Genomic DNA, 26975 nt, shown 5'->3' on the forward strand with positions numbered 1-26975 from the left:
ACTAAAACATGATAATACAATTCATTTTTAACTAAAAACATAATAATAACAACATTTATTTTTCATATCCATAATGATATAATACCACAAAACCAATAGCCATGAAGTGTAAAGCATTTATATAATTCATCTTATTCATGCATCTCCACATTATCACATTAATTCCACCAGCCGACTAGTCATGTGTCTGTTGAGAAGCTGTGTGAAAACACTGAATAGCTTAAAAAATATCCTAACTGTCGTGTACTGACATAACATGATCTTGTTTTGAATTATGTTGTGTATTAAATTCTGCTTGTGCTCAAACAATTAAACAACCTTTACTGTTTGGTTTTTCCCTGCTGAGAAGCAGCTTTAGATGGTTTATCAGTTTTATCTTGTTTAAGCTGGTTTCCCAGCTGGAAAGTGTCTGAAACCTTTCTAAAATCAGACAAGCCTGACCAGGCTGGAAGACCAGATGAGAGCAGCAAACCAGCTTGCACCGTGTTTGATTGCATAATACTTTTTTTCCCTTGGTGCATTGGGAAAGGGGGTGAGGATGAATGGAAAAAACATTATTGCACAATGTCAAATGAAAGACACAAACTACATTGAACCTTTGAACCTCTGAGAATGTCACTGTTTATTAAAAATAAGGAGGGCAATAGAAAAATAGATATAGGCAACATTATTACACATTTCAACTTCAATTCAAACGTTAAAGGTGATAGGATCCATCTCACAGATACGTTTATAAAGGAAATCACAGGGCACGTCAAACCAGGTTTTGGAGCGCGAGTCCAGCACTGCACAGTCTTCTCCATGAAGCCCACCTGACAGGTGATTATTGGGCTCTTCCTTATTCCAGTACCTACAGAGAGCAGTGGTGAGTCCAGAGGAACAAACAGGAAAACATTATAATCCCACCAAATGATGCCAATTTAGCAATTTTGTTGTTAGATTTAACAAATTTTCAGACAACCCCGGCAACTCTCCATCCTCACAATGGCTGCGACCGAAAGCACATACTCTCTAGAGTAGGTACTTATTTTGAATAAAAAGTTAAAAAGTGTTCTATATGAATGTGTGTATGAATGTAATCCGGACGTATTATGTGATCTACCAGCTTTTACTGTACATACTGTTACATACGCCTACTAGCTAGCCTATATACAGTTGCAAGAAAAAGTATGTGAACCACTTGCAGAATAGGTGAAAATGTGAATAATTTATTTTTAACTAAATAAAAGAGATCATACAAAATGCATGTTATTTTTTATTTAGTACTGTCCTGAATAAGATATTTTACATATATTTTTTTACATATAGTCCACAAGACAAAAAAAAAAAAGCTGAATATATTAAAATAACCCCGTTCAAAAGTTTATGAACCATTAATTCTCAATACTGTGTATCGTTCCCTGGTTGATCCACGGTTGTTTATTTGTGTTGTGATGGTTGTTCTTGAGTCCCTTGTTTGTCCTGAGCAGTTAAACTGCCCAACGTTCTTCAGAAAAATCCTCCAGGTCCTGCACATTCTTCAGTTTTCCAGCATCTTTTGCATATTTGAACCCTCTCCAACAGGGACTGTATGATTTTTAGATCCATCTTTTCACACTGAGGACAATTGAGGGACTCAAACACAACTACTAAAAAAGGTTGAAACATTCACTGATGCTCTAGAAGGAAACACAACGCATTAAGAGCTGGGGGGTGAAAACTTTTTGAATTTGAAGATCAAGGTAAATTGTACTCAATTTGTCTTCTGGGAAGCATGCAAGTATTCTGTTGCTTCTGAAGGGCAGCACTAAATAGAAAAAAATTATATTTAAACAAAATAAGAAACATTTGGACATCTTCATCCTGTTCAAAAGTTTTCACCCCCCGGCTCTTAATGCATCGTGTTTCCTTCTAGAGCATCAGTGAATGTTTGAAGCTTTTTTAGTAGTTGTGTTTGAGTCCCTCAATCACAACACAAAAAAACAGCCGTGGATCATCCAGGGAACGACACTCAGTATTGAGAGTTATTTTATTTGGGTTATTTTAATAAATTCAGCTATTTTTTTGTCTTGTGGACTATATGTAAAACATTTTTATGTAAAATATCTTATTCAGGACAGTACTTAATAAAAAATAATGCTTTTTTTCTCTTATTTTGTTAAAATTATTTACATTTTCACAGATTCTGCAAGTGGTTCACATACTTTTCTTGCAACTGTAGTATGGAAGTAGGTCTATGCGGTGTTCGATGCAGCCATAATGATAATGTTGTTTTAAGTCATTATGTAATGACGCCATCACGCAATGAAATCACAACACAATTTAGCAACTTTTAGCAACAAAACTATTTTGCAACAGTGATCCCACCACAGGGAAACCACCATCAATGTTTTGACTGTCACTGAGATGTTTAGGAAGAGTTCTAAAAATGTAGAAATAGTTTATCTGTCTGTGTGTGTGTGTGTGTGTGTGTGTGTGTGTGTGTGTGTGTGTGTGTGTGTGTGTGTGTGTGTGTGTGTGTGTGTGTGTGTGTGTGCTCGTACGTCTTATTAACCACTGTGTTGTCCACCCATTTCCACACTCCCTCAGTCTCAGTGTCTGATAAACCAATCCAGAAATGATAGTCGAATCCACCACGACTGCGTGCGACACTCTCAAGGGTGTGCTGTAAAAAAAAGTACAGGCCTATTATATTGAATAAATATCTCACATTGAATAACATGCTACAAACATGAATTACTGAAACCAATGCTTTAATTTTCCATTTTAGAAGCATATATAAGTAATCCGTTCAGAAACACTGCCACACACTCACGTGTTGTTCGTGGCTGTGCAGTATAGTCAAATGGCCGCCCATGGACGCACAGCTCTCTTTGCTGTGCTGCCAGTCAAGTTTATCCTCACTAAAGAAATAACACCTCCCTTCTAAATGTATCCAGTCCTCTGGGCATGGCCTACATTTGATCACTGCGGAAGAGAGATATTAATGATTCTGAATGGAAACCCTTGGGGCGTCAAATACCATTCAGTGATACAATTATTTTTGTCTCATTCCCATATAATTTTTTTCTCACCTGATTTTGAGCAAGTCTGTCCAAGAGTTGTGTATTCTGAGCAGAGGCGAGAGAAACGCTCCTGCATGGCTGTAAGTTTGAGAGACAGAGACGCAGACTCATCCCTCTTGACTGGCTCTACAGCGGCAGATGATCTGCGACTGTTTGCCACTGGAGAGACACAGAGACAGAGAGTTGATACCATCAATATATTAACCCAGCAGTCGTGCAAGCGGTTATCAGACTACAAAATGTAAAAAAAAAAAAAAAAAAAAAAAATCCACATTTAAGTTGAATCCATCCAGTCTATATTATTTATTATTACCAGATAGAAATATTTGGAATTTATATTATGAATTTTGTCTGTGTATATGCCCTTAGTGCTGTATACAAAACATTCCAAAAAAATTATATTCTATGCTTTTCTATTCTATTCTGTATGATACATAATAAGTACCTTATCGCTCATTGGCCAATATCACCAGGGGTCTTCAATGTTTTTCAGGGTAAGGACCCCTTAGGTGATAGAGACATGGAGCAGGAACTCCCGATACAAAATTTGTCAAATAAAGCTACATATTAACATAGTTAAAACAGTGGATCAGTGTTGTTGCACATGACAAGCTTCTCTGTCTGTATATTACTTTTCATTGTTAAAATTGACATTTATGCATCTTAACAAACAAGGGACTCAAGAACAACCAACACAAAAAACTAAAAACAACAGTCATCCAGGTAATGACACACAGTATTAAGAATCAATAAACTAGCCAATATATCCAATATAGTGATTTTTGATACAGATGTATTCCTGTACATTGTTTCAGACTGAACATGTTGTGAAATCCAGAACTGACAAAATGTAAACGTGTACCTTGAATGCAATGTAAGTCGCTTTGGATAAAAGCGTCTGCCAAATTAAATGTAAATGTAATTGTAAACTTTTGAACGGGGTCATTCTATAAATTCAGCTAATTCTTGGATGTTTATAAGCATCCTTTATGTACAATATCTTATTCAGATCAGTATTAAATAAAAAATAGCATGCATTTTGTATGATCTCTTTTATTTTCTTATAATTATTCACATTTTCACAAATTCTGCAAGGGGTTCAAATACTTTTCGCTGCCACAGTATGTTAATATGTATGCTCATTTCCCATAATTTTACATTTATATATTCTTTACTATCATCTAAAGTCACTTGTAGCATTTGTGTGATTTTAGTTTTTAGCGTTTTATATGTAATTATTTAGACAAATTAATATAGAATATTAATACCAGCTTTTCAGTATTGTCCAGAATTTTAATATCGGTTAATCTCTCTATTCTATTCCATTCTATTCAATTCATTATGGAACCCCAACACACTTTGACATCAGCAGAGAGGCATGCTGACGTGCATAATGTGTACGTGTAGCGGTGTGTTTACTTACAGAGAACGCCAAGTGCTATGTTTGCACAAACTGAGGTCAGTAGAGCAATGAGCAGAACAAGAGACGTCTGGCCCCTCAAACACTTTGTCCCTTTCTGAACACCTGATGAAGCACAAAACCATTGATTATTACTCTGACTTGTCACATGTCCCTTTGTTTTCGACTCCCCACTCAAGTAGCTACTCACATTATTAACACACATACATTACCTTGTTTGCCATGTGATGTGAGTATGGGTCTGTTCCCACTATGAGAGATATCTTCTGTTAACTCTTGTAAACTGGTGTAATTTTCAATATCTTCCATCTTAAAACATAAAACTCAGTAAATCTGTCGACCTCAGACTTCTTTATGTAATAGCAGAGCTTTTTAAGTAGTCCGTCTGACAAAAATAATGTCTTTATCTTGTAGTCCTGTCCTCCAGATCACAAACAATGAAATAACAGTCCATGAAGAAGAGAGCAATCAAAAGTGTGCTTCCCTGGAAGAATTAAGAAGAGAAAGTTATTCCTGGGTTTTTCTGCTCAGACTTGTATGAACTCCTTTTCACTGCTTTGCTCGGCTCTAACTTTTATCCCCTTTTCTCTCCCTCCCCCTTTTTCTGTGGTCATGTGCACATTTCAGGGTTGGAAGAAAGTAAACCGGCGGGGAGAGTTAGAAGAGAGATGGTTATGCAATACTATTTTTTTCAACGAGTCAGTAGATTCAGATTGTTCTAGCCAATATAGTGAAATCATTTTTTTTTTCTTCTCAGAAGTCAGATGTTTTCCTGTAAATCGTTTCAGACTGAACATGTTGTGAAATCCAGTACACAACATTAAAAACAAGTTTGTATTTAAGTTCAGATAAAAGATTTACTTAGTGTACAATGGAGTCTGTACACGAATTAAAGGCTAAAAACCAATTTAATTATTTAGAAGTGAAACATAGGTTTTTAATTCCCTTTTCTGGGAAATTGCTTAACACAGATAATAAAGTGCATCCATTACCATATCAACCTGCATATGTGATGCGATTTGGGAAAACCCGACGGATGTCGCGCTTGGAATGTTTTAGAACACGCCCGACGGAGGTGCAAGAAAATTGCCCATAACTTTCGCTCTCTTAACACTACAAAGACAGTTCACCCATCAAAATAAATCACATAACATGTAGAATAACGGTGTATCAATGCACATTTCCCGCAAGTCCTGTGTAAACTACGACACGCTTCTTCTTTTTTCTTTTTTTTTTTTTACGTTATCGTATCGTGAGACGGCGCAGCACAAGACGAGAGCAACGGAGTCTTAAGTAACTGCTTGCTTAACCCTCTGGGGTTCTTCATTTATGGGTCACACTCAGGACCTTCGGGTCAAAAATGACCCTGAGAGCGGGATTAAGATAAAAAAGATTTGAGTAAAATCAATGAAATATATTTTTGTTCAATAATATTTTTTCTTTTCTTTTTTGGTGTTTTGAGATAATTTTATGATTTATTATTCATATTTATGCAATAATTATGACCCATTTTTTCCCAGTGAATATAATAAAAAATGTATATATATATATACATTTTTTTTATTTTTTTTATTAAAGCTGTAGGCTATTTCATTTTAGAGTCAAGCCTAGGCCTCATGAAAGCATTTTTTAAAATGAGATCGGTGCCATCCGGTGGACACATTGAGCATTTTTATCACGCAATAGCACATTTTTACCACTATAGTGGATCTTGCATTTTATAAAAAAATCGTATCTTTATTGGAATGGTCCGAAACTTGGTGACTTTATTGGTACTTGGTATATGAACACCCCAAAAAATTGGGGACAGGATTTGTCTAAGTCAGGGGTGTCCAAACTTTTTTTAAAGGGGGCCGGATTCGATATTGTGGACATACCCGGGGGCCGGTCCCTTTTCTAGCCTATTATATATATATATATATATATGACATGTTTTGTTTCTTGGAAACATGACAGATTTGACAAAAGCTTGAGCTGACAGTAAAGTAGCTTGAGATAGGACACAGGAAATGTATAGATATTTAACAATATCTGTAAAACTTTCATCAACTAAAAAGTTTTAATGGGTGAAATTTTCATATTATTACAGAGTTAGAACTCTATTCTTATTTAAATTTAATAAGTGCTCTATTTAGATCACCACAGGTAAAACCACACTACAAAACATGCTTTTGTGACTTGGCATTTCTGTCTTTTTTCCCGTCTAAATATATAAAAATTCTTATATCAAGATGCTTTTACTAAGGAAAATTACATATTTTTTCCTGGGGGAAAAAATCTAAATGAATTGAGTTTTTGCTTGAAACGTTTTTTCTTACCCCATTGGCAGATATATTTGCTTGTTTTAAACAAAAACTCACTCAGAAAACAAGAAAAAATATCTAATGTCATTTAACTTATCTCGTAACATCTTGATTTAAGAATTTTTTGATATATTTAGACTAGAAACAAGACAAAAAATACTAAATGACAGCATTTTTTGCAGTGCACACAAGGCAAAAAGTAATACATACATATATTATATAATATAATATATACATACATACATACATACATATATAGGCCTATATATATATATACACATCTAGAATGGTATTTAGTCAACATATAAATTCAAATGCACAAAACTGCAAGTTTATGACAAAAAATAGTCTGCAATTTGGCCTTTATTACTCATTTAATACATGTCAACATTACAAATTAAATAAAATTAGATATTAACCTACATTTCTGACAAATTACCATGGTTACAGGTAGTGTTACCACAGTAAATCCATGATAAATTCGAAATGCAAATTGTTGTTTGAAAAGTATTTTGAATCGGCTCAGCTGATTTGCACGTTAGTGTTGTTGATTAAGTCAGCGCTGTTTAACTGGAAATTAAATAAAATCACCGAGAGATTCGCAGCTCGTACCGGAGACCTCTGCGCCGGACTCGAACACTTCTCACGGGCTGTTTAGTGGGCGCGTGATCGAGACACTCAGCAGGTAAACACATTTGTTCAGAGTCAGAGCTCGCGAGTTGTGCAGAGCACAAGCAGCGCTGTTTCGTTCTGCTTTGGCCGCTGTTTCCCTGGCCTAAAGTCTAGTACTGCCACCTTGCGGTGACATCGTGGAACTGCATGATTTGTAAATGATCCGTGGCGGGCCACATATAATTCATTTTAATAGACACGCTGCGGGCCGTTTGAAATTCATCCCCGGGCCGCATTTGGCCCGCGGGCCGGACTTTGGACACCCCTGGTCTAAGTGGTCGTAAAAAAAAATAGTCACACTCAGGACCTTCGGGTCAAAAATGACCCCCAGGAAAGGAATTGGAAATAATGTTTTTTTGTGCATACAATCTACAAACAGCCAGGATGCAGAAAAAAGGACTCAACAGTGAAGGGGTGAATCTCTAAAACATCAAGAGTGCAAAACAGTAAAAAAAAACTCACACACACACGCTTATACAAAAAACACACGCACACACAAATTAACGCGTGCCATTCCAAAAGCTAATTGTGTTTGTGTGTGTGTGTGAGTTTTTTTTGTCTGTTTTGCACTCTTGATGTTTTAGAGATTTTTCTGCATCCTGGCTGATTTGTAGATTGTATGCACAAAAAAACTCTGTATTTTCATATTTTTGCCAATTTCCCTTTCATTTCCTAAGGGGGTCATTTTTGACCCGAAGGTCCTGAGTGTGACTATTTTTTTTTACAACCACTTAGACTTTTCAAATCCCAATTTTTTTGGGTGTTCATATACCAAGTACCAATAAAGTCACCAATTTTCGGACCATTCCGATGAAGCTACGATTTTTTAAATTTTTTATTTAAAAAAATTTGGGTCAGAAAAGAGCCCCAGAGGGTTAAATGATCTCGCTTGACTCAATCTGCTTAATCCTGGTGATATCAGTGCCCTAACCGATAATATAATGGATTATTTCACATCCACAGATGAAGGATCGGATGATGGAGACGTTAACGAAGAGGAGTCAGTTTAGCTATGCTAAGGTGCGCTGTGCTTGCTATTCTTGTAATGTTACACTATAGTGCGATCAAAGTTCAGAGACTGCCCATGGTAAACAATGGAAAACGCATTTCACTAGTTAGTTGCTGTCCTCTTCAGGCTAACTAGTCCCCTTGTGTAGTGATGCAGCTTATACATTTTAGTTTTCATATTTTCATGTTCAGTTCAGAACTTTAGTTTGAAATAGCGATGAACACGGGGGAAAAAAATGAAAGATTGGTAGAAAACCAATTAGTTTTCATGCCAAGAGGTCAAAATATAACATCCAATTTTAAAAATTAAAAGAATTAAAGAATTAAAAAGGTCTGGAAATGTTTTAAATATAAAGGAAAATGGAGGCACCCGTATGGTCAGTAATGGAGCTTGGGTGTCATCTAGTGGAAAATTTGGTAGCCTACTGCAGCCAAACAAAATCTGACTGAAAGCTCATTTTTTGATATATCAACTAAAATTTGGAACACAACTTGTTCATATTTCTGTCGTTGAATTTCTTACAGTTTTAGAGTAAAACGTGTTTTGAAAAAGACATATTATTATAAAATATAAACAATTATATATTTATTATATTTTACATTTTCATAAACTTAAACTTTTATAATTTTTCTATTTTACTTTCATAATTGATTTCACTTCTACAATAATTTGCCATGTGTCTTCTTTAAAACAAGACCAAACTAGGTCTATATTACAAAGTATTCTTGAATTACAGCCATTTAAAGGGTTAGTTCACCCAAAAATGAAAATTCTGTCATTAATTACTCACCCTCATGTCGTTGGCACCCGTAAGACCTCCGTTCATATTCGGAACAAAAATTAAGATATTTTAGTTGAAAGCTGATGGCTGAGAAAGGCTTCAGATAGGCCTCCATTGGCCTTCAGTACATTGACACTTCCAAGATCCATGAAAGGCACTTAAAACGTCGTTACAAAGTCTATCTCACCACAGTGGCTCTACAATAATTTTACGATGCGACGACAATAGTTTTTGTGCGCAAAAAAAAATCAAAATAACACCTTTATCCAACTTGTTCTCGACTTCCGTGTATGCCGCATGCGCGAGAATATGACGCAGATCCGGCGTTCGGACATATGACCCAGAAGCGATTTGTTTACGAGCAGAGGAAGACGCGCGTGTCTAAGCTGTTGGATTCTACATTGATCGTGCTTTAGGTCTCGGCGTAGTGCTCAAAATGGGGCTTAAGTGTGTATTTCATGGATTCCCGAACGCCGGCGCTACGTCATATTCTCGCGCATGCGTCGTGGAGGCATACACGGAAGTCGAGAACAAGTTGGAAAAAGGTGTTATTTTGATTTTTTTTGCGCACAAAAACTATTGTCGTCGCATTGTATGATTATTGTAGAGCCACTGTGGTGAGATAGACTTTGTAACGACGTTTTAAGTGCCTTTCATGGATCTTGGAAGTGTCAATGTACTGAATGCCAATGGAGGCCTGTCTGAAGCCTTTCTCAGCCATCAGCTTTCAACTAAAATATCTTCATTTGTGTTCCGAATATGAACGGAGGTCTTACGGGTGTCCAACGACATGAGGGTGAGTAATTAATGACAGAATTTTCATTTTTGGGTGAACTAACCCTTTAAGTTTGGATAGTGCATTTTACAAGCAGTTTACAAGCAGTGATAAAAACACTTTAAATTAAATATAATATTTTTGTTTAATATTTACAGCGGTTTGGGGATTATTTTATGGCACCAAAATTTCGTTTTTTTTTTTTTTTTTTACTTTACTGTATAGGCTACCGAAAGGCTTAATAGCCTAATGACTACTTCTAATTATTACCTTAACAGTTAAAGGTGCACTGTCTAAATTTTAACGGCATCTAACGAAGCACATAGAAAAGCTATGGTGGCCGACACTGGACAAAGATGCCGTCGTCTAGATATGTAGATAGAAATGGCTCATTCTAAAGTAATAAAAACATAATGGTTCATTATGTAATTATACACCAAACATAGTTATGTATATTATATTACATTTCTGTCAATAGATCCTAATAAATATTACACACTGCACCTTTAAACTAAAATAAAAAAATGTGTGTGTATATTACATACAAATGTTGTATTTTTAACGAGTTTTAAAGTTGTATTACATTTTTGTCCCTGAAATCCACCCTTCTGCGATCAATAATCTTACTAACAAAGTTTTGAACTACACAAACTGATGATTTGGATTTTGTGATCTAAACTGATTTCAGAATACTTTTTTTCTTCTTCTTTGAACAACCCATTTTCAAGATCAGATTCAATCTAATAGCCGAAATCCGATCAGATTACTTTTGAACAACTGGCCCTAAAGGTTTCGGCAAACTCTCCTGAGCTACTCTCAGAGACTAATGTGACATAAAGCTGTTTAGGAAAAAAACAATTCCAAAGCATGATTCAGCAAAATCATGACTCAAACTATTGGTCAATTCATGACTCAGAATGTATGCAATTTATTCTGGCCTGGTTAAATATGACACTGCTGTTTTAGTATTTAACTGACAGAGCTCTGTACTGTTAGGTTTTCTTCTCTGGATCCAAAAAATAGATTTTTTAGTCCATACCTATAATGTATATCTTCGTCACATCACACAATTTTTCCTGTGGAGATGAATTTATTTTTTGCTGTTCTGTCTCTATCTTTCAAAACTCCATTTTAACTGAGTTTAACTTTTCCCATGCGTGACTCAGCCATTCCCCAGATAGGAGTCACTTTCCTATTTGAGATAAAAAAGGACCTTCAATGAGCAGAGAAAAAAACAGAATAAGTACATTGTATGAGGGAATATATACCTCTGACTCTTGTGTTTGAATATGATGACTAATTTACAGTAGATAAATCACAGCATTACTATGGTGTGGTGTTTTACATCGTTTGTCTGCTTTTTTACTTTTGTCAAAGAAAATTACTTTTTATTCCACAGCTGTGGGAAAAGACAAACTGACTGATCTTTTCACATGTGCATTAAAAGAATTACAGCTATTAAGACAAATGGTTTGATTTTCCTCATGTGTAAGCTGCTTCTGAAAAGCTTCTGCTAAATTAATAAATGTAAATGTGAATGTAAAACCCCAATTGTTTTAGTTTATATTGACCATTACCTTGTGTATATTTTACTGTGTCATGTACCGCATGTATGCCTTTTCTCAGATGTTTGTCTCTTGCAGCTGTTCATTTGTCTTAAAAAGGTTATTCTGCATGGCCTCAGCTGCATTCCTTTCCTGTCTCCAGCTGTTTCTTCACTTCCTGTTCCTGCTTTCTGAAAAAACAGCTGCATCTCCTGCAAACATGATTTTAGTATTAAAAATCACTTTGAGATAACTGTGATGTTTACAGTATTACATGGCAGTAATCTCAAAGTTATTTTTTTATTGTTCTTGACAGTTTTTAACCTCAGTCATGCGTCAATTTTTTATGCCAAATCATTCAGTTCCTTTATCTTTGGCAAAGCACGTCCTTTAAGATAAAACGACTCCAGCAGACTTCCTTAAAAAGACATTAAGTGCTGTTAAATAAGTTCAGCTCTACAAACTTTTTAATGTTTTAAAAAAGCAACACTTGATTTTATTCCTCTTTCACAAACTCAACACTTTTAACAGTTTTAAAAATGTGTCCTTGATGTTTCCCTCCATCCACCAAAAACACTCAGAATACCGAAAATACTCAAAATGTTAATACCATTATTCCTATAAGATTGATCATACATTTCCCATGTATGATACCGTGTGAGAAAGACATAGTTTTTCATTTTTTCTGTTTTCATTTTTTTTTCTGTAGACACCCAAAACCCTCTTGTGCTCCCCAGACTTAAATGTTATGCACTTTAGGTGTGGTCCGGTGTATTGCGTATGGTACTCTTCATCACAGCTGGTTCCACAAAGGAAATAGAGATGTGTAGATCTAATCTCAGCAGTTTTATTAAATGAATAAAACAAAACTACTCTGGAGCACAGCACAGGAAAATAAACAGAGAACCACAAAACCAACCAATACCTCAACAATGATGAACAAATAACTGAACTAAACAGGAGGTATAAATATACAAGCTGGAACCAAACAAGAAACAGGTGAACAACACAATTAGTAACTACAGCAGCAAATGTATGTTCTAATCTATATAGTATGAATGTGTGTATAATTCGGATGTCCATATGCTATGTTTTTACAGTTGCGCCACTTTATTGTCTGCCTCATGGGATAGTAAAGTGTCCATCATATGCACACTTCAGAATCTTGCAAGAAGTAGTATGTCATCCGGGTACTTTTGCCTACTCTTTTATGAGTACTGACATATACTTTTTTTGTCACATACTGTTTTTCGCCTACTATATAGTAGGGAAGTATGCAATTTCGGATGCAACCGTTTGATCTTCATAGGATGAACTTTTATTGTTTCACTTAGATATTATAAATGTCTTCATAATTTTTCAATATGCCAGTTAATACAGGAGCATTTGTAAGAGCAAGGGTTTCGTTCACAGTATGATATAATTTATGCCAGACAAATCCCCTATTCATAAACATCCTATATGCTTTATGGCTTAACAGATAGTTACATGAAATTACATGAAATAAAAAAGTGAAAATAGCACTTCAAATTACATTTATTCATTTAACCTTTTTTTTTTTTTTTTTTTTTTTAGAAATAAACAAATTTAAAATATTTATTATCACTGTAAGAAAAAAAAAATCTGTAAAAAAATTGATAATGTACTGGCAGAGAATTACCAGGACATTATCCAGTAATTTTACGGACATTTCTATTAACCCTAAATTCAAAATACAGGTAAAACACCTGTAAAGTCAAATTAATACATTACATTGTGCCCTATTTTTACAGATTTTTTACAGAGTGTAATTTATACAAACATGAATAGGATTACCAGACCATTTCTCAGATTCTCAAAAATCCAAACCTGGTGTACAAAATAGAAGATTTTATTTATAGATAAATCTTTTTGTGTCCACACTGCACTGTGTGAATGAGAGACATTTTGTCTGCATTACAAAACACAACCTGGCGTTTCTCACAGTCTACTTAAACCCCAACACTTTTGGGTATAATCTGGCTGACGATTAGGGTTTCTTCACTGCCCCTTACAGCATAAACTCTGTCATCTTTCATATGTTCTCAAAACATTTAGAAAATAATGTCTGCCAGAGAGAACCACTCTTCTCCTTTGGGCAATATCTAACTGTAAGTCCATGTTCCCATCCTGGTTCAGCTCCTATGTCAACCTCCAGTACAACTGACCAGGTTGTATGTTCTCCACATAATTTTCCTTATAACCATTGAGAAATTCTGGATTTTGGCAAATAATCTTCCCCTTGAGACTGCAGATGACTCTCCTTTCTGAGTTTCAAGTCTTTGTCTATTGTAGACGTTTCTGATAGGTCTCAATAAAAAAGATTACAGGAAGCAAACATTCTCCAAACAAATGGAACTAAATATTTTACCTTGAGAGATGTTGATTAGGGCTAAACTCACCATGTTTAACAGGGCCTAGCATGTCTCTCCAAACAACTATAGTGGTAGGTCAGTTTCATAAGGGTCAAGGGTGAAGTGGTCAGAAATCACTCTAGCACCACCAAGCCTCGATTTAAATCAGTAGAAAATAATAGTTTCATATTTTGCATATGTATATAAGTCACTGGTTGGTTAAGAATAAAGTTGTTGAACATATTTAACACAGGCTTTAACATCCTCACAACCCTAGGACAAGCGGTTTGTAGAATGGATGGATGGATGTTTAACACGTTAACCCTTAAGTAATTTCAGTCATGTGTCATATATTCATTCAATCCTCCCACCAGGGTCAATATGTGCTCTTACAATCACTTTATGTTACTTCTCATTTCTTAAATTGTGTGTTCTTGTTTCCTTTCCTTGCTTCCTTTCCTCACATCTTAGCTATACTTGCTCCCAAACGGATGGAGGAATTAAAGGAAAACTTTGTAGGCCTGTATTGGGATATTCTTGATCACTCAATTGATCAATTGGTTTATTTAAACTGCAAATGTAAAACATAAATCCAAATTATTGTAACAGTGAAGTGGGAGGAGAGTTTATATGTGTATCAAGGTTTTTTGAAAAGAAGGGCTTCCACATATAGGATACACCTGTGCATCCTCGCTCATATGACCACTGAAAGCTTCTTCGCTCCTCATTCCTTGCCTTCTCTTTTCTTTTGAATTTAATGGCGGTTGGCAAACCAGCTTTAGTGCATTTCCGCCTATTAGAGAATTGAGATGTCTTTTAAGATGACTTTTTTGATTGGTTTTCGGGTCACAGGCTGGAGGACAGAAGAACGAGGAAATAATGAAGCATCAATTTGAGTATTGAGAAGCACCCATGTGCATCAGTTCAGCACAAGTCCTGCCCTCAGCCAGTTTCATTGGTTAAAGGTTAGGGTATCTTGTATTTGTCAGTCAGCAGACAGCACTGTGATCGACCTATGAAGTCTTCAGAATCAGCTGTGTGTGGGGCTGCTTTTGCGTTGAACTGGTTTGCGGGAGAAAAAAATCACGCTGCTCAAGGCAGTAGCCTATGTCCGAATAGTATTCGAAAAACAGTAGGTGAAAGGTCTATGGATGACCTAGTACTTCTGGCGAGATTCTGAAGTGTGCATTCGATGGACACTTTACTATCCCATGAGGCTGCGGGAGAGGATTTATGAATGGAGGTGAATCGACGCAACTGATGGTGCTAGGTCACATGATAATGACAAAATGCCGGCTGTCCATATTCCATTCATACTATATATATATAGTATATTGCCAGCAGCATATCACCCTGTAGCCCAAGACTGGTTTCCCACTGAAGCTAAGCAGGGCTGAGCCTGGTTAGTACCTGGATGGGAGACCAAACTGGGAAAACTAGGTAGCTGCTGGTAGAGGTGTTAGTGAGGCCAGCAGGGGGTGCTCACCCTGTGGTCTGTGTGGGTCCTAACGCCCCAGTATAGTGATGGGAACACTATACTGTAACAAGCACCGTCCTTCGGATGAGACGTTAAACCGAGGTCCTGACTTTCTGTGGTCATTAAAAAAGGGGTGTAACCCCGGCATCCTGGCCAAAATTTGCCCATTGGCCTCTGTCCATCATGTCAAGTCAACTTTATTTATATAGCGCTTTTAACAATGCAGATTGTTTCAAAGCAGCTTTACAGTGTTAAACAGGAAAATAATGCAGCATAATTTTATTCAGCTATATAGCCGTTCTGGAGAAAAAATGTCATCGTTGGACTATTTTCTTTAATCTTCTTTAAGCGCAGGGGAGCAACTGTGTCTAAAGTACTGGAAAAGAGAGAGTCAATAGTTTCTGTTGCAACATCGAGTTCTTCTAAGCTATCTGGGATGCTGAGTAGATGATACTGATGAGGAAGATTATTTAAAAAGCAATCTTTAGTGGCGGCAGTGATTGTCCTGCCATATTTGAAGCGAGGGGACGGCTTTGCAGCCTTAGCTAAATTAAGTATACATGATACTAGGTAATGATCTGAGATGTCATCTCTCTGCTGCAGAATTTCAACGGTATCAACATTTATTCCATGTGACAATATTAGGTCTAAAGTATGATTATGACGATGAGTGCGTCCTGACACGTGTTGCCTAACTCCAATAGAGTTTAGAATGTCTTTAAATGCTAATCCCAATGCATCTTTTTCGTTGTCTACATGTATATTAAAATCACAAACAATTATTACTTTATCTACGGCCAGTACTCAGCAAATTCTTTGATAAAGTCTGTATTATGCCCTGGTGGCCTGTATACAGTAGCTAACATAAATGTTAAACGGGGTTTATCATGTACACTAAATAACGTTACATAAAGCACCAAAACTTCAAAAGAATTATATTTGAAATTAGACTTCTGAGTAATACTGAAGATATTATTATAAATTACAGCAACCCCTCCCCCTTTACCTTTCAGACACGGCTCATGTTTATAACAATAATCTTGGGGGGTGGACTCATTTAAAGTAATGTAGTCATCAGGTTTTAGCCAGGTTTCTGTCAAACACAGCACATCTAAATTATTATCTATAATGATATCATTAAAGCTACACTATGTAACTTTTCCGTCCACTAGAGGGCGCCTGTTCAAAACAAAGGCGTAGTTTGATGACGCCACGTTTGAGCGCAGAATCTTGGGACATGTGATCTTCACCTCACAGCCGGTGGAAAACAGTCAGGATAGGACTCGGGCAGAAATCATGTTGATGGATGCGATTATTAACATTACTGTAGTCTGAAGCAGAGCAGGAGCGAGTGTTGTGGAGCTGAGCAAGGCCGCAGGAGCGATTGAAGAGCGGGACTGTTATTATGGCATAGTCGCCGGCATGACTTTTATTATGACACGGTTGCTGGCGCCACTTCCTCTTTTCCAGTCATGAGTATATGAGGTAACGCAGCTCTATTTATCGTATTAGATATATCTGAGTGTGTTGAAAAGTAAGTTATGACGTTCGCTCGGCGGCTGCTATGACACTTGTTCACACTGCAGTGAGAGTAAAGTATTTCACTGAATAAAACCGGAAACCGAGTGTAACGCAGATATGACACAATCGACAGGCGACTCCCTCACACGCATAGCTCACACGTCCCGGTTCCTTGGTTAAAATAGCAATTTCTCACGATTTACAAATAGTTGAAAACATTTGGGATATTCTAAGTACTCAACTGAACAAAATATATAACACTGGCCTAGTAGTTTCTGGATATTTTACTGCAAAAATCCTACATAGTTCACCTTTAATATATATTTATATATTAATAAGCGCTTTTGGGGAAAGGGATCGAATATTCAGCAACCCAAGCTTTATCAATTGTTCATCTGTATTATATCTGTTGTTTATTTGTTGGACATCAATTAAATGTTTACTGTTGAATGGTTTTGATGTTTTTTTATATTTACTAATTCGGGGAACAGACACAGTCTCTATATGATAATATCTAGGTGAAAGAGTCTCTATGTGCTGGGATTTATCTGACTCCGGTGAGGTGAGACAACTAGCAGACGGTTGGTTTAGCCAGTTTGTCTGCTTCCTGACCTGGGCCCTAGTGAGTCAAGGTTTAGCTCTAAGACTATCATGGCCTCCTAATCATCCCCATATATATATATATATATATACACGATTGGTATCATCCCTCAGCCAAACGACACACTTCATGAACAAATAAAAAATTAATTACAACTGCCACGAGAAGGCTAGAAAGTAGTGCAGCACTGTCCCAACAGCCACATTTATCATTTAGCAAAAAAACATGTACGCATTAGTCACATTTTCATGGCAGTTTTAGTAATTTAGTCACCTTATTTGACACACCTGACCTCCAGGTCAATTTTTTTAGCCTTGAGTAAGCATGTTGGTCAAAAAAGTGACAAAAACGTTGACAAAACTGCATTTTACGTCTTATTTGGTTGGCAAGGCAGACTTGATGTCTTTGTTCTCACTGAGTGTGATTTCATCAACCAAATGGGAAACATTCTTCACTCCACCACTGAAAACTATTTCATGAAATTAAATACTAGTATGAGTTTTAATATGAGTTTTATGTATTATGTAATATATTATATATTTGTAACAAAGTGATATTCGGGCAGGCAAAGGAGCAGGCAATTGGAGTTGGGTGTGGCAACAAACAAGGGAACAGAGCAACAAGGAAAACATAGAGCTTCAAAATAAGAGTCCAGGATGTGTGGATTACCTGTAAAAAACCTCTCAGGTTGGAATATTGTTAGTCCTGACTCTAACACGGACACCTGATTATTTCCATTTATTTGCAACTTTGCCAACAATGACGCATGTTGCTTCATTGATTCCTCAGCACTGGCTGCTTTCTGGAGCCGTCTCATCATTTCTTTCTCCTTTTCCCTCAAGAAGTCATGCATTTTGTTAAACGGAGCATGCATCTTTTCCTCAAGACATTTGGCCCTTACCTGTGGATTTACATTAGGCTATATGAATAGTAGAAGAAATGTGATAGACAGACAAAGCGAGTAAAATAACTTACCTTAGATTTTGTGATTGTACACTCATGTGACCCACTTGTTTATTGTCATCCAAAATAAATCTCCATGCTTCTCTCACCACATTCTAAATTAACAATAGCAAAAACACATTATTGCACAAAAAGTTGTCCTATTTTTTTTTATTATTTGTTTATTCATACAGTATACATTGTATATATACAACCTCACTGATCTCCATAGCTTCTTTTACAGGCTTGAAACTGTGTCCACAGTTTTTCTCTCCCTCCTTGCAGATGAGACAAACCAATCTCTGGTCGTTCTCACAGAAAAGTTGTTCTTCATGCTCAGAACACAACAATTCTTGTGCTTTCCTTGGTCTCCTGTTTTGTCTTGCGCTGTTGTTGTATACGGCATCCACAACATTTCTCAGAACTCGGTTACCTTTAACATCCTGTCTGGTGAGGTTTTGTCTGCATTTGTGGGCACCTTCACTTGATTCCAAATAAGTTGTAATATATTAGTTAATGCATGAGCTAAACTAAAGAAGTACAATTTTACAGCATCTATGTTAACGTTAATATATAAATATACAAGTCAAAAGTTTAAATTTATAACGTTTTTTGAACTTTCCTTATGAAAAAAGTGGCTAAGATGGGAACAACCAGAGTTTTACAACCATAAAGGGATAGTTCATGATTCTGTCATCATTTACTCACCATCAAGTTGTTGCAAACCTGTACGGATTTATTTCTTCGGCTGAACACAAAATAAGATATTTTTAAGAATATGGATAAGCAAACAATTCATGGAAACCATTGACTTCCATGTGGAAAAAAATACTATGGAAGTCAACGGGGTCCATCAACTGTTGGTTTTTCTTGACATTATTAAAATATCTTATTTTGTGTTCAGCAGAAGAAAGAAACTCATACAGGTTTGGAACAACTTGATGGCGAGTAAATGATGACAGAATTTTCATTTTTGGGTGAACTATTTCTATTTCTCCCCCTAAAATTCTGGGTTATTTTTGTGGGCTTACAAAATGTTTAAACTGTTCAGCTATTATACATGGAAAAGGTTTTGGAGCACTGACCGAAAAGTATTTGTGCTAATACAATACAATACAATATGAGTCTCTATTCTATACACAGAAACATAGGTATAAGGTCTGATATTCCAGTTTGGCTACTTTTCATGTTATATAACCTGTGGGAGGAACAATAGTTACACAAGCCTAATTTAAATGTATTTGAAATCGAAAGTGTTCACTCTTGGTAGAAGAACAAACACATCTAACAAAATAACATCATCATCTTTGGAAGATAGAATACGTTTATTCAACCAAACAGTAGGCCTACTTATTGTTCGGAACACGATCTTGACCAGAAGGAATCTAAAATGCATTCTCCTTTGTCTTTGCAGATAAAGTGCTCCGTGTGTTTGAGTGATTTTACGGATCCAGTGACTCTCTCTTGTGAGCACTCGTTTTGTCGGGAATGCATCACGGGCCACATGCAGGCCAGCCTGGGACCAAGCGCCTGCCCAGAATGCCAAAGGCCTTATACCGAAGAAGACCTGAAATCCTGCCGTTTATTGAGGAACATGACCTCGACAGTGAGAGAGCACCTGGCCGAGAAGAAATCGAACAGATCCACATCTAAAGAAGGAACACAAACCTTAAATTCTCCAGAAATGGAAAGGATGCTGATGTGTTCTGAACACGATGAGAAGCTTAAACTATTCTGTGAGACGGATCAGAAACTGGTGTGTGTCATCTGCAGGGATGGAGACAAACATAAAGGCCACATCTTTAAACCCGTGAAAGAAGCTGCGCAGATCAACAAGGTAAAACTCGGGCATTTACATAAGAGTCTTATCTGACTTCCTGGTGAAAGAACTGCATATTAAAAGCTTCTTTCATGCTTTCAAGTGTCTTTCAGCATATGCTATTTGTGTAATGTTATTCATAGCATAATTAGGTTTCTAAATTTGAACCCCAGGATTGTTTAATTAAAGATACCCAGAGAACCGTCTGTTTTCTGTCAGTGCATTTCAAAACATGCCTGACGTGTCTTTTTCTTTAGGGGGAGCTGAAGACTGCTTTGGGTTTTCTTGCCAAAGAAAATGGACAGCTGGATTACATGATACAACAACAGACAACTGAGATCACCAAAACTGAGGTATAAAAGCATATAAAATGGTAAATGGTAAAATGGTAAATGGACTGCATTTATATAGCGCTTTTAACAGACCTACGGCCATCCAAAGCGCTTTACATTTTGCCTCACATTCACCCATTCACACACCGACGGCGGGTGTCAGCCATGCAAGGGCGCCATCCAGCTCGTCGGGAGCAGCTGGGGTTAGGTGTCTTGCTCATGGACACCTCGGCACTTGGTCAGGTGGAACCGGGGATCGAACCACCAACCTTCCGGTTTGTAGACAACCTACATGAACCACTGAGCCACTGCCGCCCTCATAAACAAAGTGGATCCGTGGATCCGTAAAATTTTACTGGATCCGTAAAATCACTGCCACTGCCGCCCCCATAAACAAAGAGAAAAAAAAATTATGAATGAATTATCTGCACAGGTACCAGTGGCTCCACATTTCATGCCTGCTCAACATTTTGGCCTATCTATTGATTTATTACTAAATACATAAAAACACAGTTCGTACTATGACTTGAATACACCTCTTCCATGAGCAAGTTTATAATTTACAAATTAAAATTAATTTTGATATTTCTTTGCACGACAAAGTCAGAAATGTGAGGGCCCTGCAACTATCCTGATATTATAATGAAAATTACATTCTTTCAAAATGTATATTATATTAATGATATTATATTAATTATATTATATTATATTAATGTGTTTTTTTCAAAAATGTCACTCCCAAAAACTGTTAATAATTCATGACATTTGTAAAAAAATAAATAATAATACAGATAGCCATTCTCATTGATACTAAATCAACCAAATACATTAGGTTACACAAACAGACAGATAATATGTTAAACAGTTAGATCACATAGAAATAGATCCTGAAGGTAAGAATGGAAACACAACAAATCACTAATTTACAGCCACAACCCAAGATTCTCTCTCTCCTCTCTCTCTCTCTCTCTCTCTCTCTCTCTTCTCTCTCTCTCTCTCTCTCTTCTCTCTCTCTCTCTCATCTCTCTCTCTCTCTCTCTCTCTCTCTCTCTCTCTCTCTCTCTCTCTCTCTCTCTCTCCTCTCTCTCTCTCTCTCTCTCTCTCTCTCTCTCTCTCTCTCTCTCTCTCTCTCTCCTCTTCTCTCTCTCTCTCTCTCTCTCTCTCTCTCTCTCTCTCTCTCTCTCTCTCTCTCTCTCTCTCTCTCTCTCTTTAGGATAAATCCAAAACCTTATCAGCCAAGATCTCTGCACAGTTTGAAGAAATGCACCAGTTCTTACGACAAAAAGAGGATGAGGTGAAGAAACATTTGGAGAAGGAGGAGAAGAAAGTTATAGAAGTCATGCAGAAGAATCAGTCTTTGATAAACAAAAGATTTATGGAGAACAAAGAAAAAGAGATAATTCTGCAGTCAGCACTGGAGATTGATCAATCCGATCACTTTCTACAGGTTAGGCCTACAACATATTAGATTAAATACTTCTATTTTTAAAGAGTGAAGTTGTTTTTTAAAAAACAGTTAGGCTATCACAATAATTTATTCATAAGAACAGACATGGAAGTAATGTGATAATCTATCAGGACTAGTTTTCAATTACAGTTATGTTTTATACTGTACAACATAAAGCACATAAGTAATTTTTGAATCTGATTTTGTCTACAGTGGTGGTATGAAAAAGGGTTTCCAATGGCAAAGAACATGAAGCAGAAAGCCGCAGCGACATCATCAAATACCAGTAAATAACATGCAATGCTGCTATTTAGACATAAATCACACCAGTCAGTGTTAACATTTCTGTAGAATTGAAGTTTCGGATGCTGAATTGACTTTCTGTTTTAGGTATATGTCAAGGGTGAAAGATCTTGCTGTGCTTCCTGACTCTCTCTTTCTTGGCCCTCATGAAACTCACCTGCAGTTCTTTGTGTGGAAGGAGATGCTGCAATCCATCAAAGCAGGTGAAGAATATGCATGTTGAAAGTTCAGCTAAAGTGAAACTACATTTGAATCCCTTTAAGGAAATGCCAGCGCTTGCAAAGCAGCAAAAGAAAAGTGTCAAAGTTTTAAATGGAGTTAGATTTCAGACTTAAAGGGATAGTTCACCCAAAAACGATTTTTTATGTTTATCTGCTTACCCCCAGGGCATCCAAGATGTAGGTGTCTTTGTTTCTTCAGTAGAACACAAATAAAGATTTTTAACTCCAACCATTGCAGTGTGATAGTCGTATAATGCATGTCAATGGGGATATTTTAGAGTATGAGAGCAATGAGAGTAAATACACATAGACATACGAATCCTTATTAAACCATGCAGCTCGTGGCGACACATTGATGTCTTAAGACACGAAACGATCGGTTTCTTCGAGAAACCGAACAGTATTTATGTTTTTTTTTTTTAACCTCTTATCAGACGAATGTCATCTAGTTTTCCCAGCGCCATAACTTCCGGCGAATAAGGTCAAAATACTGGCGCGATCAAAGATATATATACGTAGATGCCTCATTCGACCGATCCGCACAGGCACTAATGAGGAATCTATGTATATATCTATCATCGTGCCGGTATTTTGCATTTTGACCTTTTTCGCCGGAAGTGATGGCGCGGGGACGGCTGATGCAGAGCCATAGAAAAAAATTAAATACATTTTTAAATATGGATATTTTTCTTACACAAACGCATCGATTCGCTTCAGATGGCCTTTATTAACACAGTGGAGCCGCGTGGAGCACGTTATTTGACGGACAGATGCATTTTTTTATGGACTTCAAAAACAGAGCAACTATTACTGCCATTATAATGCTTGGATTAGCCAGAACATTTTTAATATAACTCGTTTGAAAGAAGAATGTCATAGACACCTCGGATGACTTGAGGGTGAGTAAATCATGGGCTAATTTTCATTTTTGGGTGAACTATCCCTTTAAGGCCCGTTCACACCAAGGACAATAACTATAAAGATATAGTTCTAAAAATAGTTCTCAATATTAAAGAATAGCAGAGAGTTCACAACACAGCTATAACGATAACGGCACAGAGAAACGATATCGTTGGAATCACTTTCAGAATGATTTTTTCCAGCTGATGAACAAGAAAATCATTGACAGCAATTCAGAATCCATTCTGCTGTAACGAGCTCGAGTATTTACAGCGGCAGACAAGCACTTGCTAATATAGTTAATCTTTACAGTTATCTTGGAGTGAACGGGCCTTTAGTTATCGTGATTCTCCATATTTGTCTTGTTTTCTGTCAGCTGTGTGTGAGAATCAACGTCAATACATTATATATAGGTCAGTGACATGATTATTTTTGGCCAGATCTATTAAATAATTGAAAAATATAGGCTATTAAATAATAATAATAATAATAATAATAATAATAATAATAATAATAATAATAATAAATATATATTGTAATGTAATGCCTAAGAAAACTTCCTTCCAAACAATTCATGAATAAATAATAATAAAAAAACTTTTAAATTAACTTTTAGAATTGAATTATTAAGCTATGTTCTCTAACATGGGTTCAGTGCAAGGAAAGTATTTGAGTATGTTTAGTGGTTACACCTCTATTAGACATTTTAGCATGATTAAATTATAGAAATATAAAGGCATGCAGCTAAAGATTATTAAACAGATAGAAGAAAGAAAAGACCAATCAAAATTTACGATAAAAAATACACAAGACCAATCGAATTCAGTATTCAAAATTTCACAAGAGATATTTAGTCAGTTGCATATTGAACATCAAACATTTTATTAATGTAAATAAACAAGACATTTTCAAACTTTAACCTTATTTTTCTTACAAATACAAACCAAAAATAACACAGTTAAATTGTAATAATCTAAAAAACAAAGTTTGAATGAGGGAATCTGTACATTTAGTTGTATTAATTGCAAAAGTTAAAATTGTAATGTTTATAGGTTTAGAACAAAACATAACCAAGATGTTCCATGCAAGAATTGCAATAACGTCTCATTCAACAACTGATCCATAATCTAATAATGTTTCTGTTTCTGTTTGTGTCTGCTGTAGTTCCTGAGAATTTAACCCTGAAAAACCCTGGCGAGTCATACTTAAAAGTGTCTCCAGGGGGCGCCAGAATCCGACAAGCTGACAGAATGTCTGGCCTGTATAAAGACTTCAATCCAGGTACAGTTTCAGTGGAAAACTTCCAAACTGGCCAGCACTACTGGGAAATAGAGGTCAATAAAAAGCCAGACTGGACTGTGGGGATTAAGATGGGTCAGCTTAAGTCAGCTGAGCGTGAGATCCTGCTCCACCTTAAACACAATAAAGGATACGTTCTGTCCTGTGATGGAAAGGACACTCCATTAAGTACTCGAGACAAACCACGGAAAATAGGGTTGTATCTGGACTGTGACAGAAAGCGGGTGTCGTTCTATAATGCTGACAACATGTCTCAGTTGACCCAGATAAACTACAGCTCAAAACAGCCTTGCTGTCTCAGTCTGGTGCCAGGACTTTATCTGGATGGAACGAATAGTGACCCTCTCACTGTCTGCTCATATGAGTTTAACTCTGGCAAACACTAACTTGCAGTTATAGCCGCAACATTTTCTAGACATGATATTGTTACTTAACCGCTTTGAAACCAGACCGATTGATATCTGGGTCATCAACGATGAGATTAATATAAAAACATTTTGATTTTTCCAACTGTGTCTCCTAATGACACATCATGATGGCATGAAGTAAAATAAAAAAAAGTATGTTGTGGGTGGGAAAGATAATCATTCATATATTTTCTTATTTGGGGTTAGGAGGACACATAGCATTTGACTTTGTCTTGAAATTATCAGTGAACAAATAATAATAATACAATCATAATACATCAAAATACATCTATACATATGTCATATTAATTAACAGACCTGTGTATCATCATTAAGAATGGACTATTGAAATATTTAAAAGCCTTCTGTAAAAAGTTTATAGATCAGAGGAAATAAAGTTAGAGAGGTGATGTATGCTATATTATGATTTCTGAGTGTGGAAATAACCATTCATGTTTATTAAGGTAAATGTCTTCTTTTGTTTATATCATTTTTATATGGAGCACTGGAAAATGATAATATTCACAAACATGAAGATGAATCTTGCTGTAATCTTCCTGTTATGTGTGTTTTATTCTAATACTGTAGGCATCTCCATTTCCTCTGGGTGCTGTGAGTCTTTCCTTCCAACAAAATAATTAAATACAATTTACTGACCTCTCATAAGTTATCATGATCGCAGATTGTTACAGATCAATGTGAATCATCAGATTCTGTGCCGCTCAAAACTCACCAGCTCTTCTTGCACAGATGATCTGAAGAAGAATCACAGTAGGAGCAGCAAACGCTGCAATCTCAAGAATAATCATAATCACTACAGGAAAGATGGATGGACAGATGATAGAGAGAAAGAAGAGAATGAATCTGTGAAACTGTAAATTACATTTGAAATGAAGAATATAAAACAACGAACAATTATTTACAAATTTACTGGCAATTTAATGGTATAGAGTTATCAGCATGAACATGCAAAGACTTTTCATACCTCTGAATAATGATCCCGCATCCGTACAGACTTTATCTGATTTTGTGTCAAACGTCAAACAGTTAAAACATGAACACTGGAATGTAGAATATTTATGTATTGACAGCATCTAAAACGTACAACCTTTTATGTATGAAGACATTTCAGATGTACAATTATACAAATCCTTTGAGGTTTGGGATAATGAAATTATGGAATTAATAATTTTATTTTGGTTAAAGCTTTTAATGTAGTCGGATCAATTGTGACAAAAAGTGCAACCACTGAAGTGAGAGACTAATGCTGTGTGACTGATCCTGTACCTTGTGGTGTTGGAGCTTCTGCTGTAGTTTGGCTTGATTTCACTGGAATCAGTGTTGATGAATCGACTGGAGCTGCAGAAGATCAATGTTCAGATGCACGACTTTAAAATCATATTTTCATACTCAATCATTACATCACATGATGACATATTTGTGATCCATCACTGTTTACAGTGGCAGTTGTTGGGAAGAGAGGTGTTTGTTTGCATTAAGGCTGCTTCTAGTTAAAGCAATTGTTCAGGCCCCAAGCCACTGCAATGCAAAGGGTTTTTTTCCTTTTTCTTTTTAAATTTAGCCAGCTTTTATGGCTCAATTAGACAGTTTTAGGGGGGTTTGTGGCCCAAGAGGGAAGAGTGCAAGTAGAGAGCTGTAGCTTAAAAGTTTTCATCATCATGCAGCTCACCTACAGCCAACAGCCAGACCACATACATGAACGTAAGCAGCTTCATTATTAGACAGGGATTGTTCATTGTCATGAATTAAATTTCAACAATTTGCT

The 26975-nt window shown here is 36.4% G+C and overlaps 3 protein-coding genes across 3 annotated transcripts; 1 reads left to right on the plus strand and 2 right to left on the minus strand.

Moving 5' to 3' along the window:
- Nucleotides 1-105: 105 nt before the first annotated feature.
- On the minus strand, nt 106-11217 carry cldc1 (C-type lectin domain containing 1). Its single transcript, XM_079837269.1, has 7 exons — nt 11044-11217; nt 4677-4948; nt 4468-4569; nt 3054-3203; nt 2795-2946; nt 2523-2644; nt 106-850 (listed from the first exon to the last, which is right to left on the minus strand). The coding sequence occupies exons 2-7, from the start codon at nt 4771-4773 to the stop codon at nt 691-693; spliced, it is 783 nt and encodes a 260-aa protein (XP_079693395.1). The 5' UTR covers nt 4774-4948; nt 11044-11217; the 3' UTR covers nt 106-690.
- A 2205-nt stretch (nt 11218-13422) lies between these two features.
- LOC307139209 (zinc-binding protein A33) lies at nt 13423-18955 on the minus strand (the record flags this gene model as incomplete). The annotated part of the gene is given in 10 exon segments (XM_079838101.1): nt 13423-13518; nt 13522-13604; nt 13607-13718; nt 13724-13787; nt 13789-13876; nt 13969-14005; nt 14008-14059; nt 18200-18420; nt 18572-18577; nt 18677-18955. Coding segments are annotated over 10 exon segments (1038 nt in total), but the record flags the coding sequence as incomplete, so codon positions are not given.
- Nucleotides 18956-19704: 749 nt separating this feature from the next.
- Nucleotides 19705-25850, plus strand: trim108 (tripartite motif containing 108). The gene is given in 7 exon segments (XM_079837270.1): nt 19705-20298; nt 20538-20633; nt 21826-22059; nt 22273-22339; nt 22342-22345; nt 22450-22565; nt 24648-25850. Coding segments are annotated over 7 exon segments (1485 nt in total). The 5' UTR covers nt 19705-19851; the 3' UTR covers nt 25169-25850.
- Nucleotides 25851-26975: the final 1125 nt, after the last annotated feature.

Source organism: Gobio gobio (assembly GCF_949357685.1).
Source record: "Gobio gobio genome assembly, chromosome: 15".
Taxonomy (NCBI): domain Eukaryota; kingdom Metazoa; phylum Chordata; class Actinopteri; order Cypriniformes; family Gobionidae; genus Gobio; species Gobio gobio.

Coding starts and splice junctions, on each gene's coding strand:
- cldc1 (XM_079837269.1), bottom strand. CDS start 4,773: ATGGAAGATATTGAAAATTACACCAGTTTACAAGAGTTAACAGAAGAT. Junction 2,947..3,053: donor ACAGACTTGCTCAAAATCAG/GTGAGAAAAAAA, acceptor TCTCTTCCGCAG/TGATCAAATGTAGGCCATGC. Junction 2,645..2,794: donor TGCACAGCCACGAACAACAC/GTGAGTGTGTGG, acceptor TTTTTTTTACAG/CACACCCTTGAGAGTGTCGC.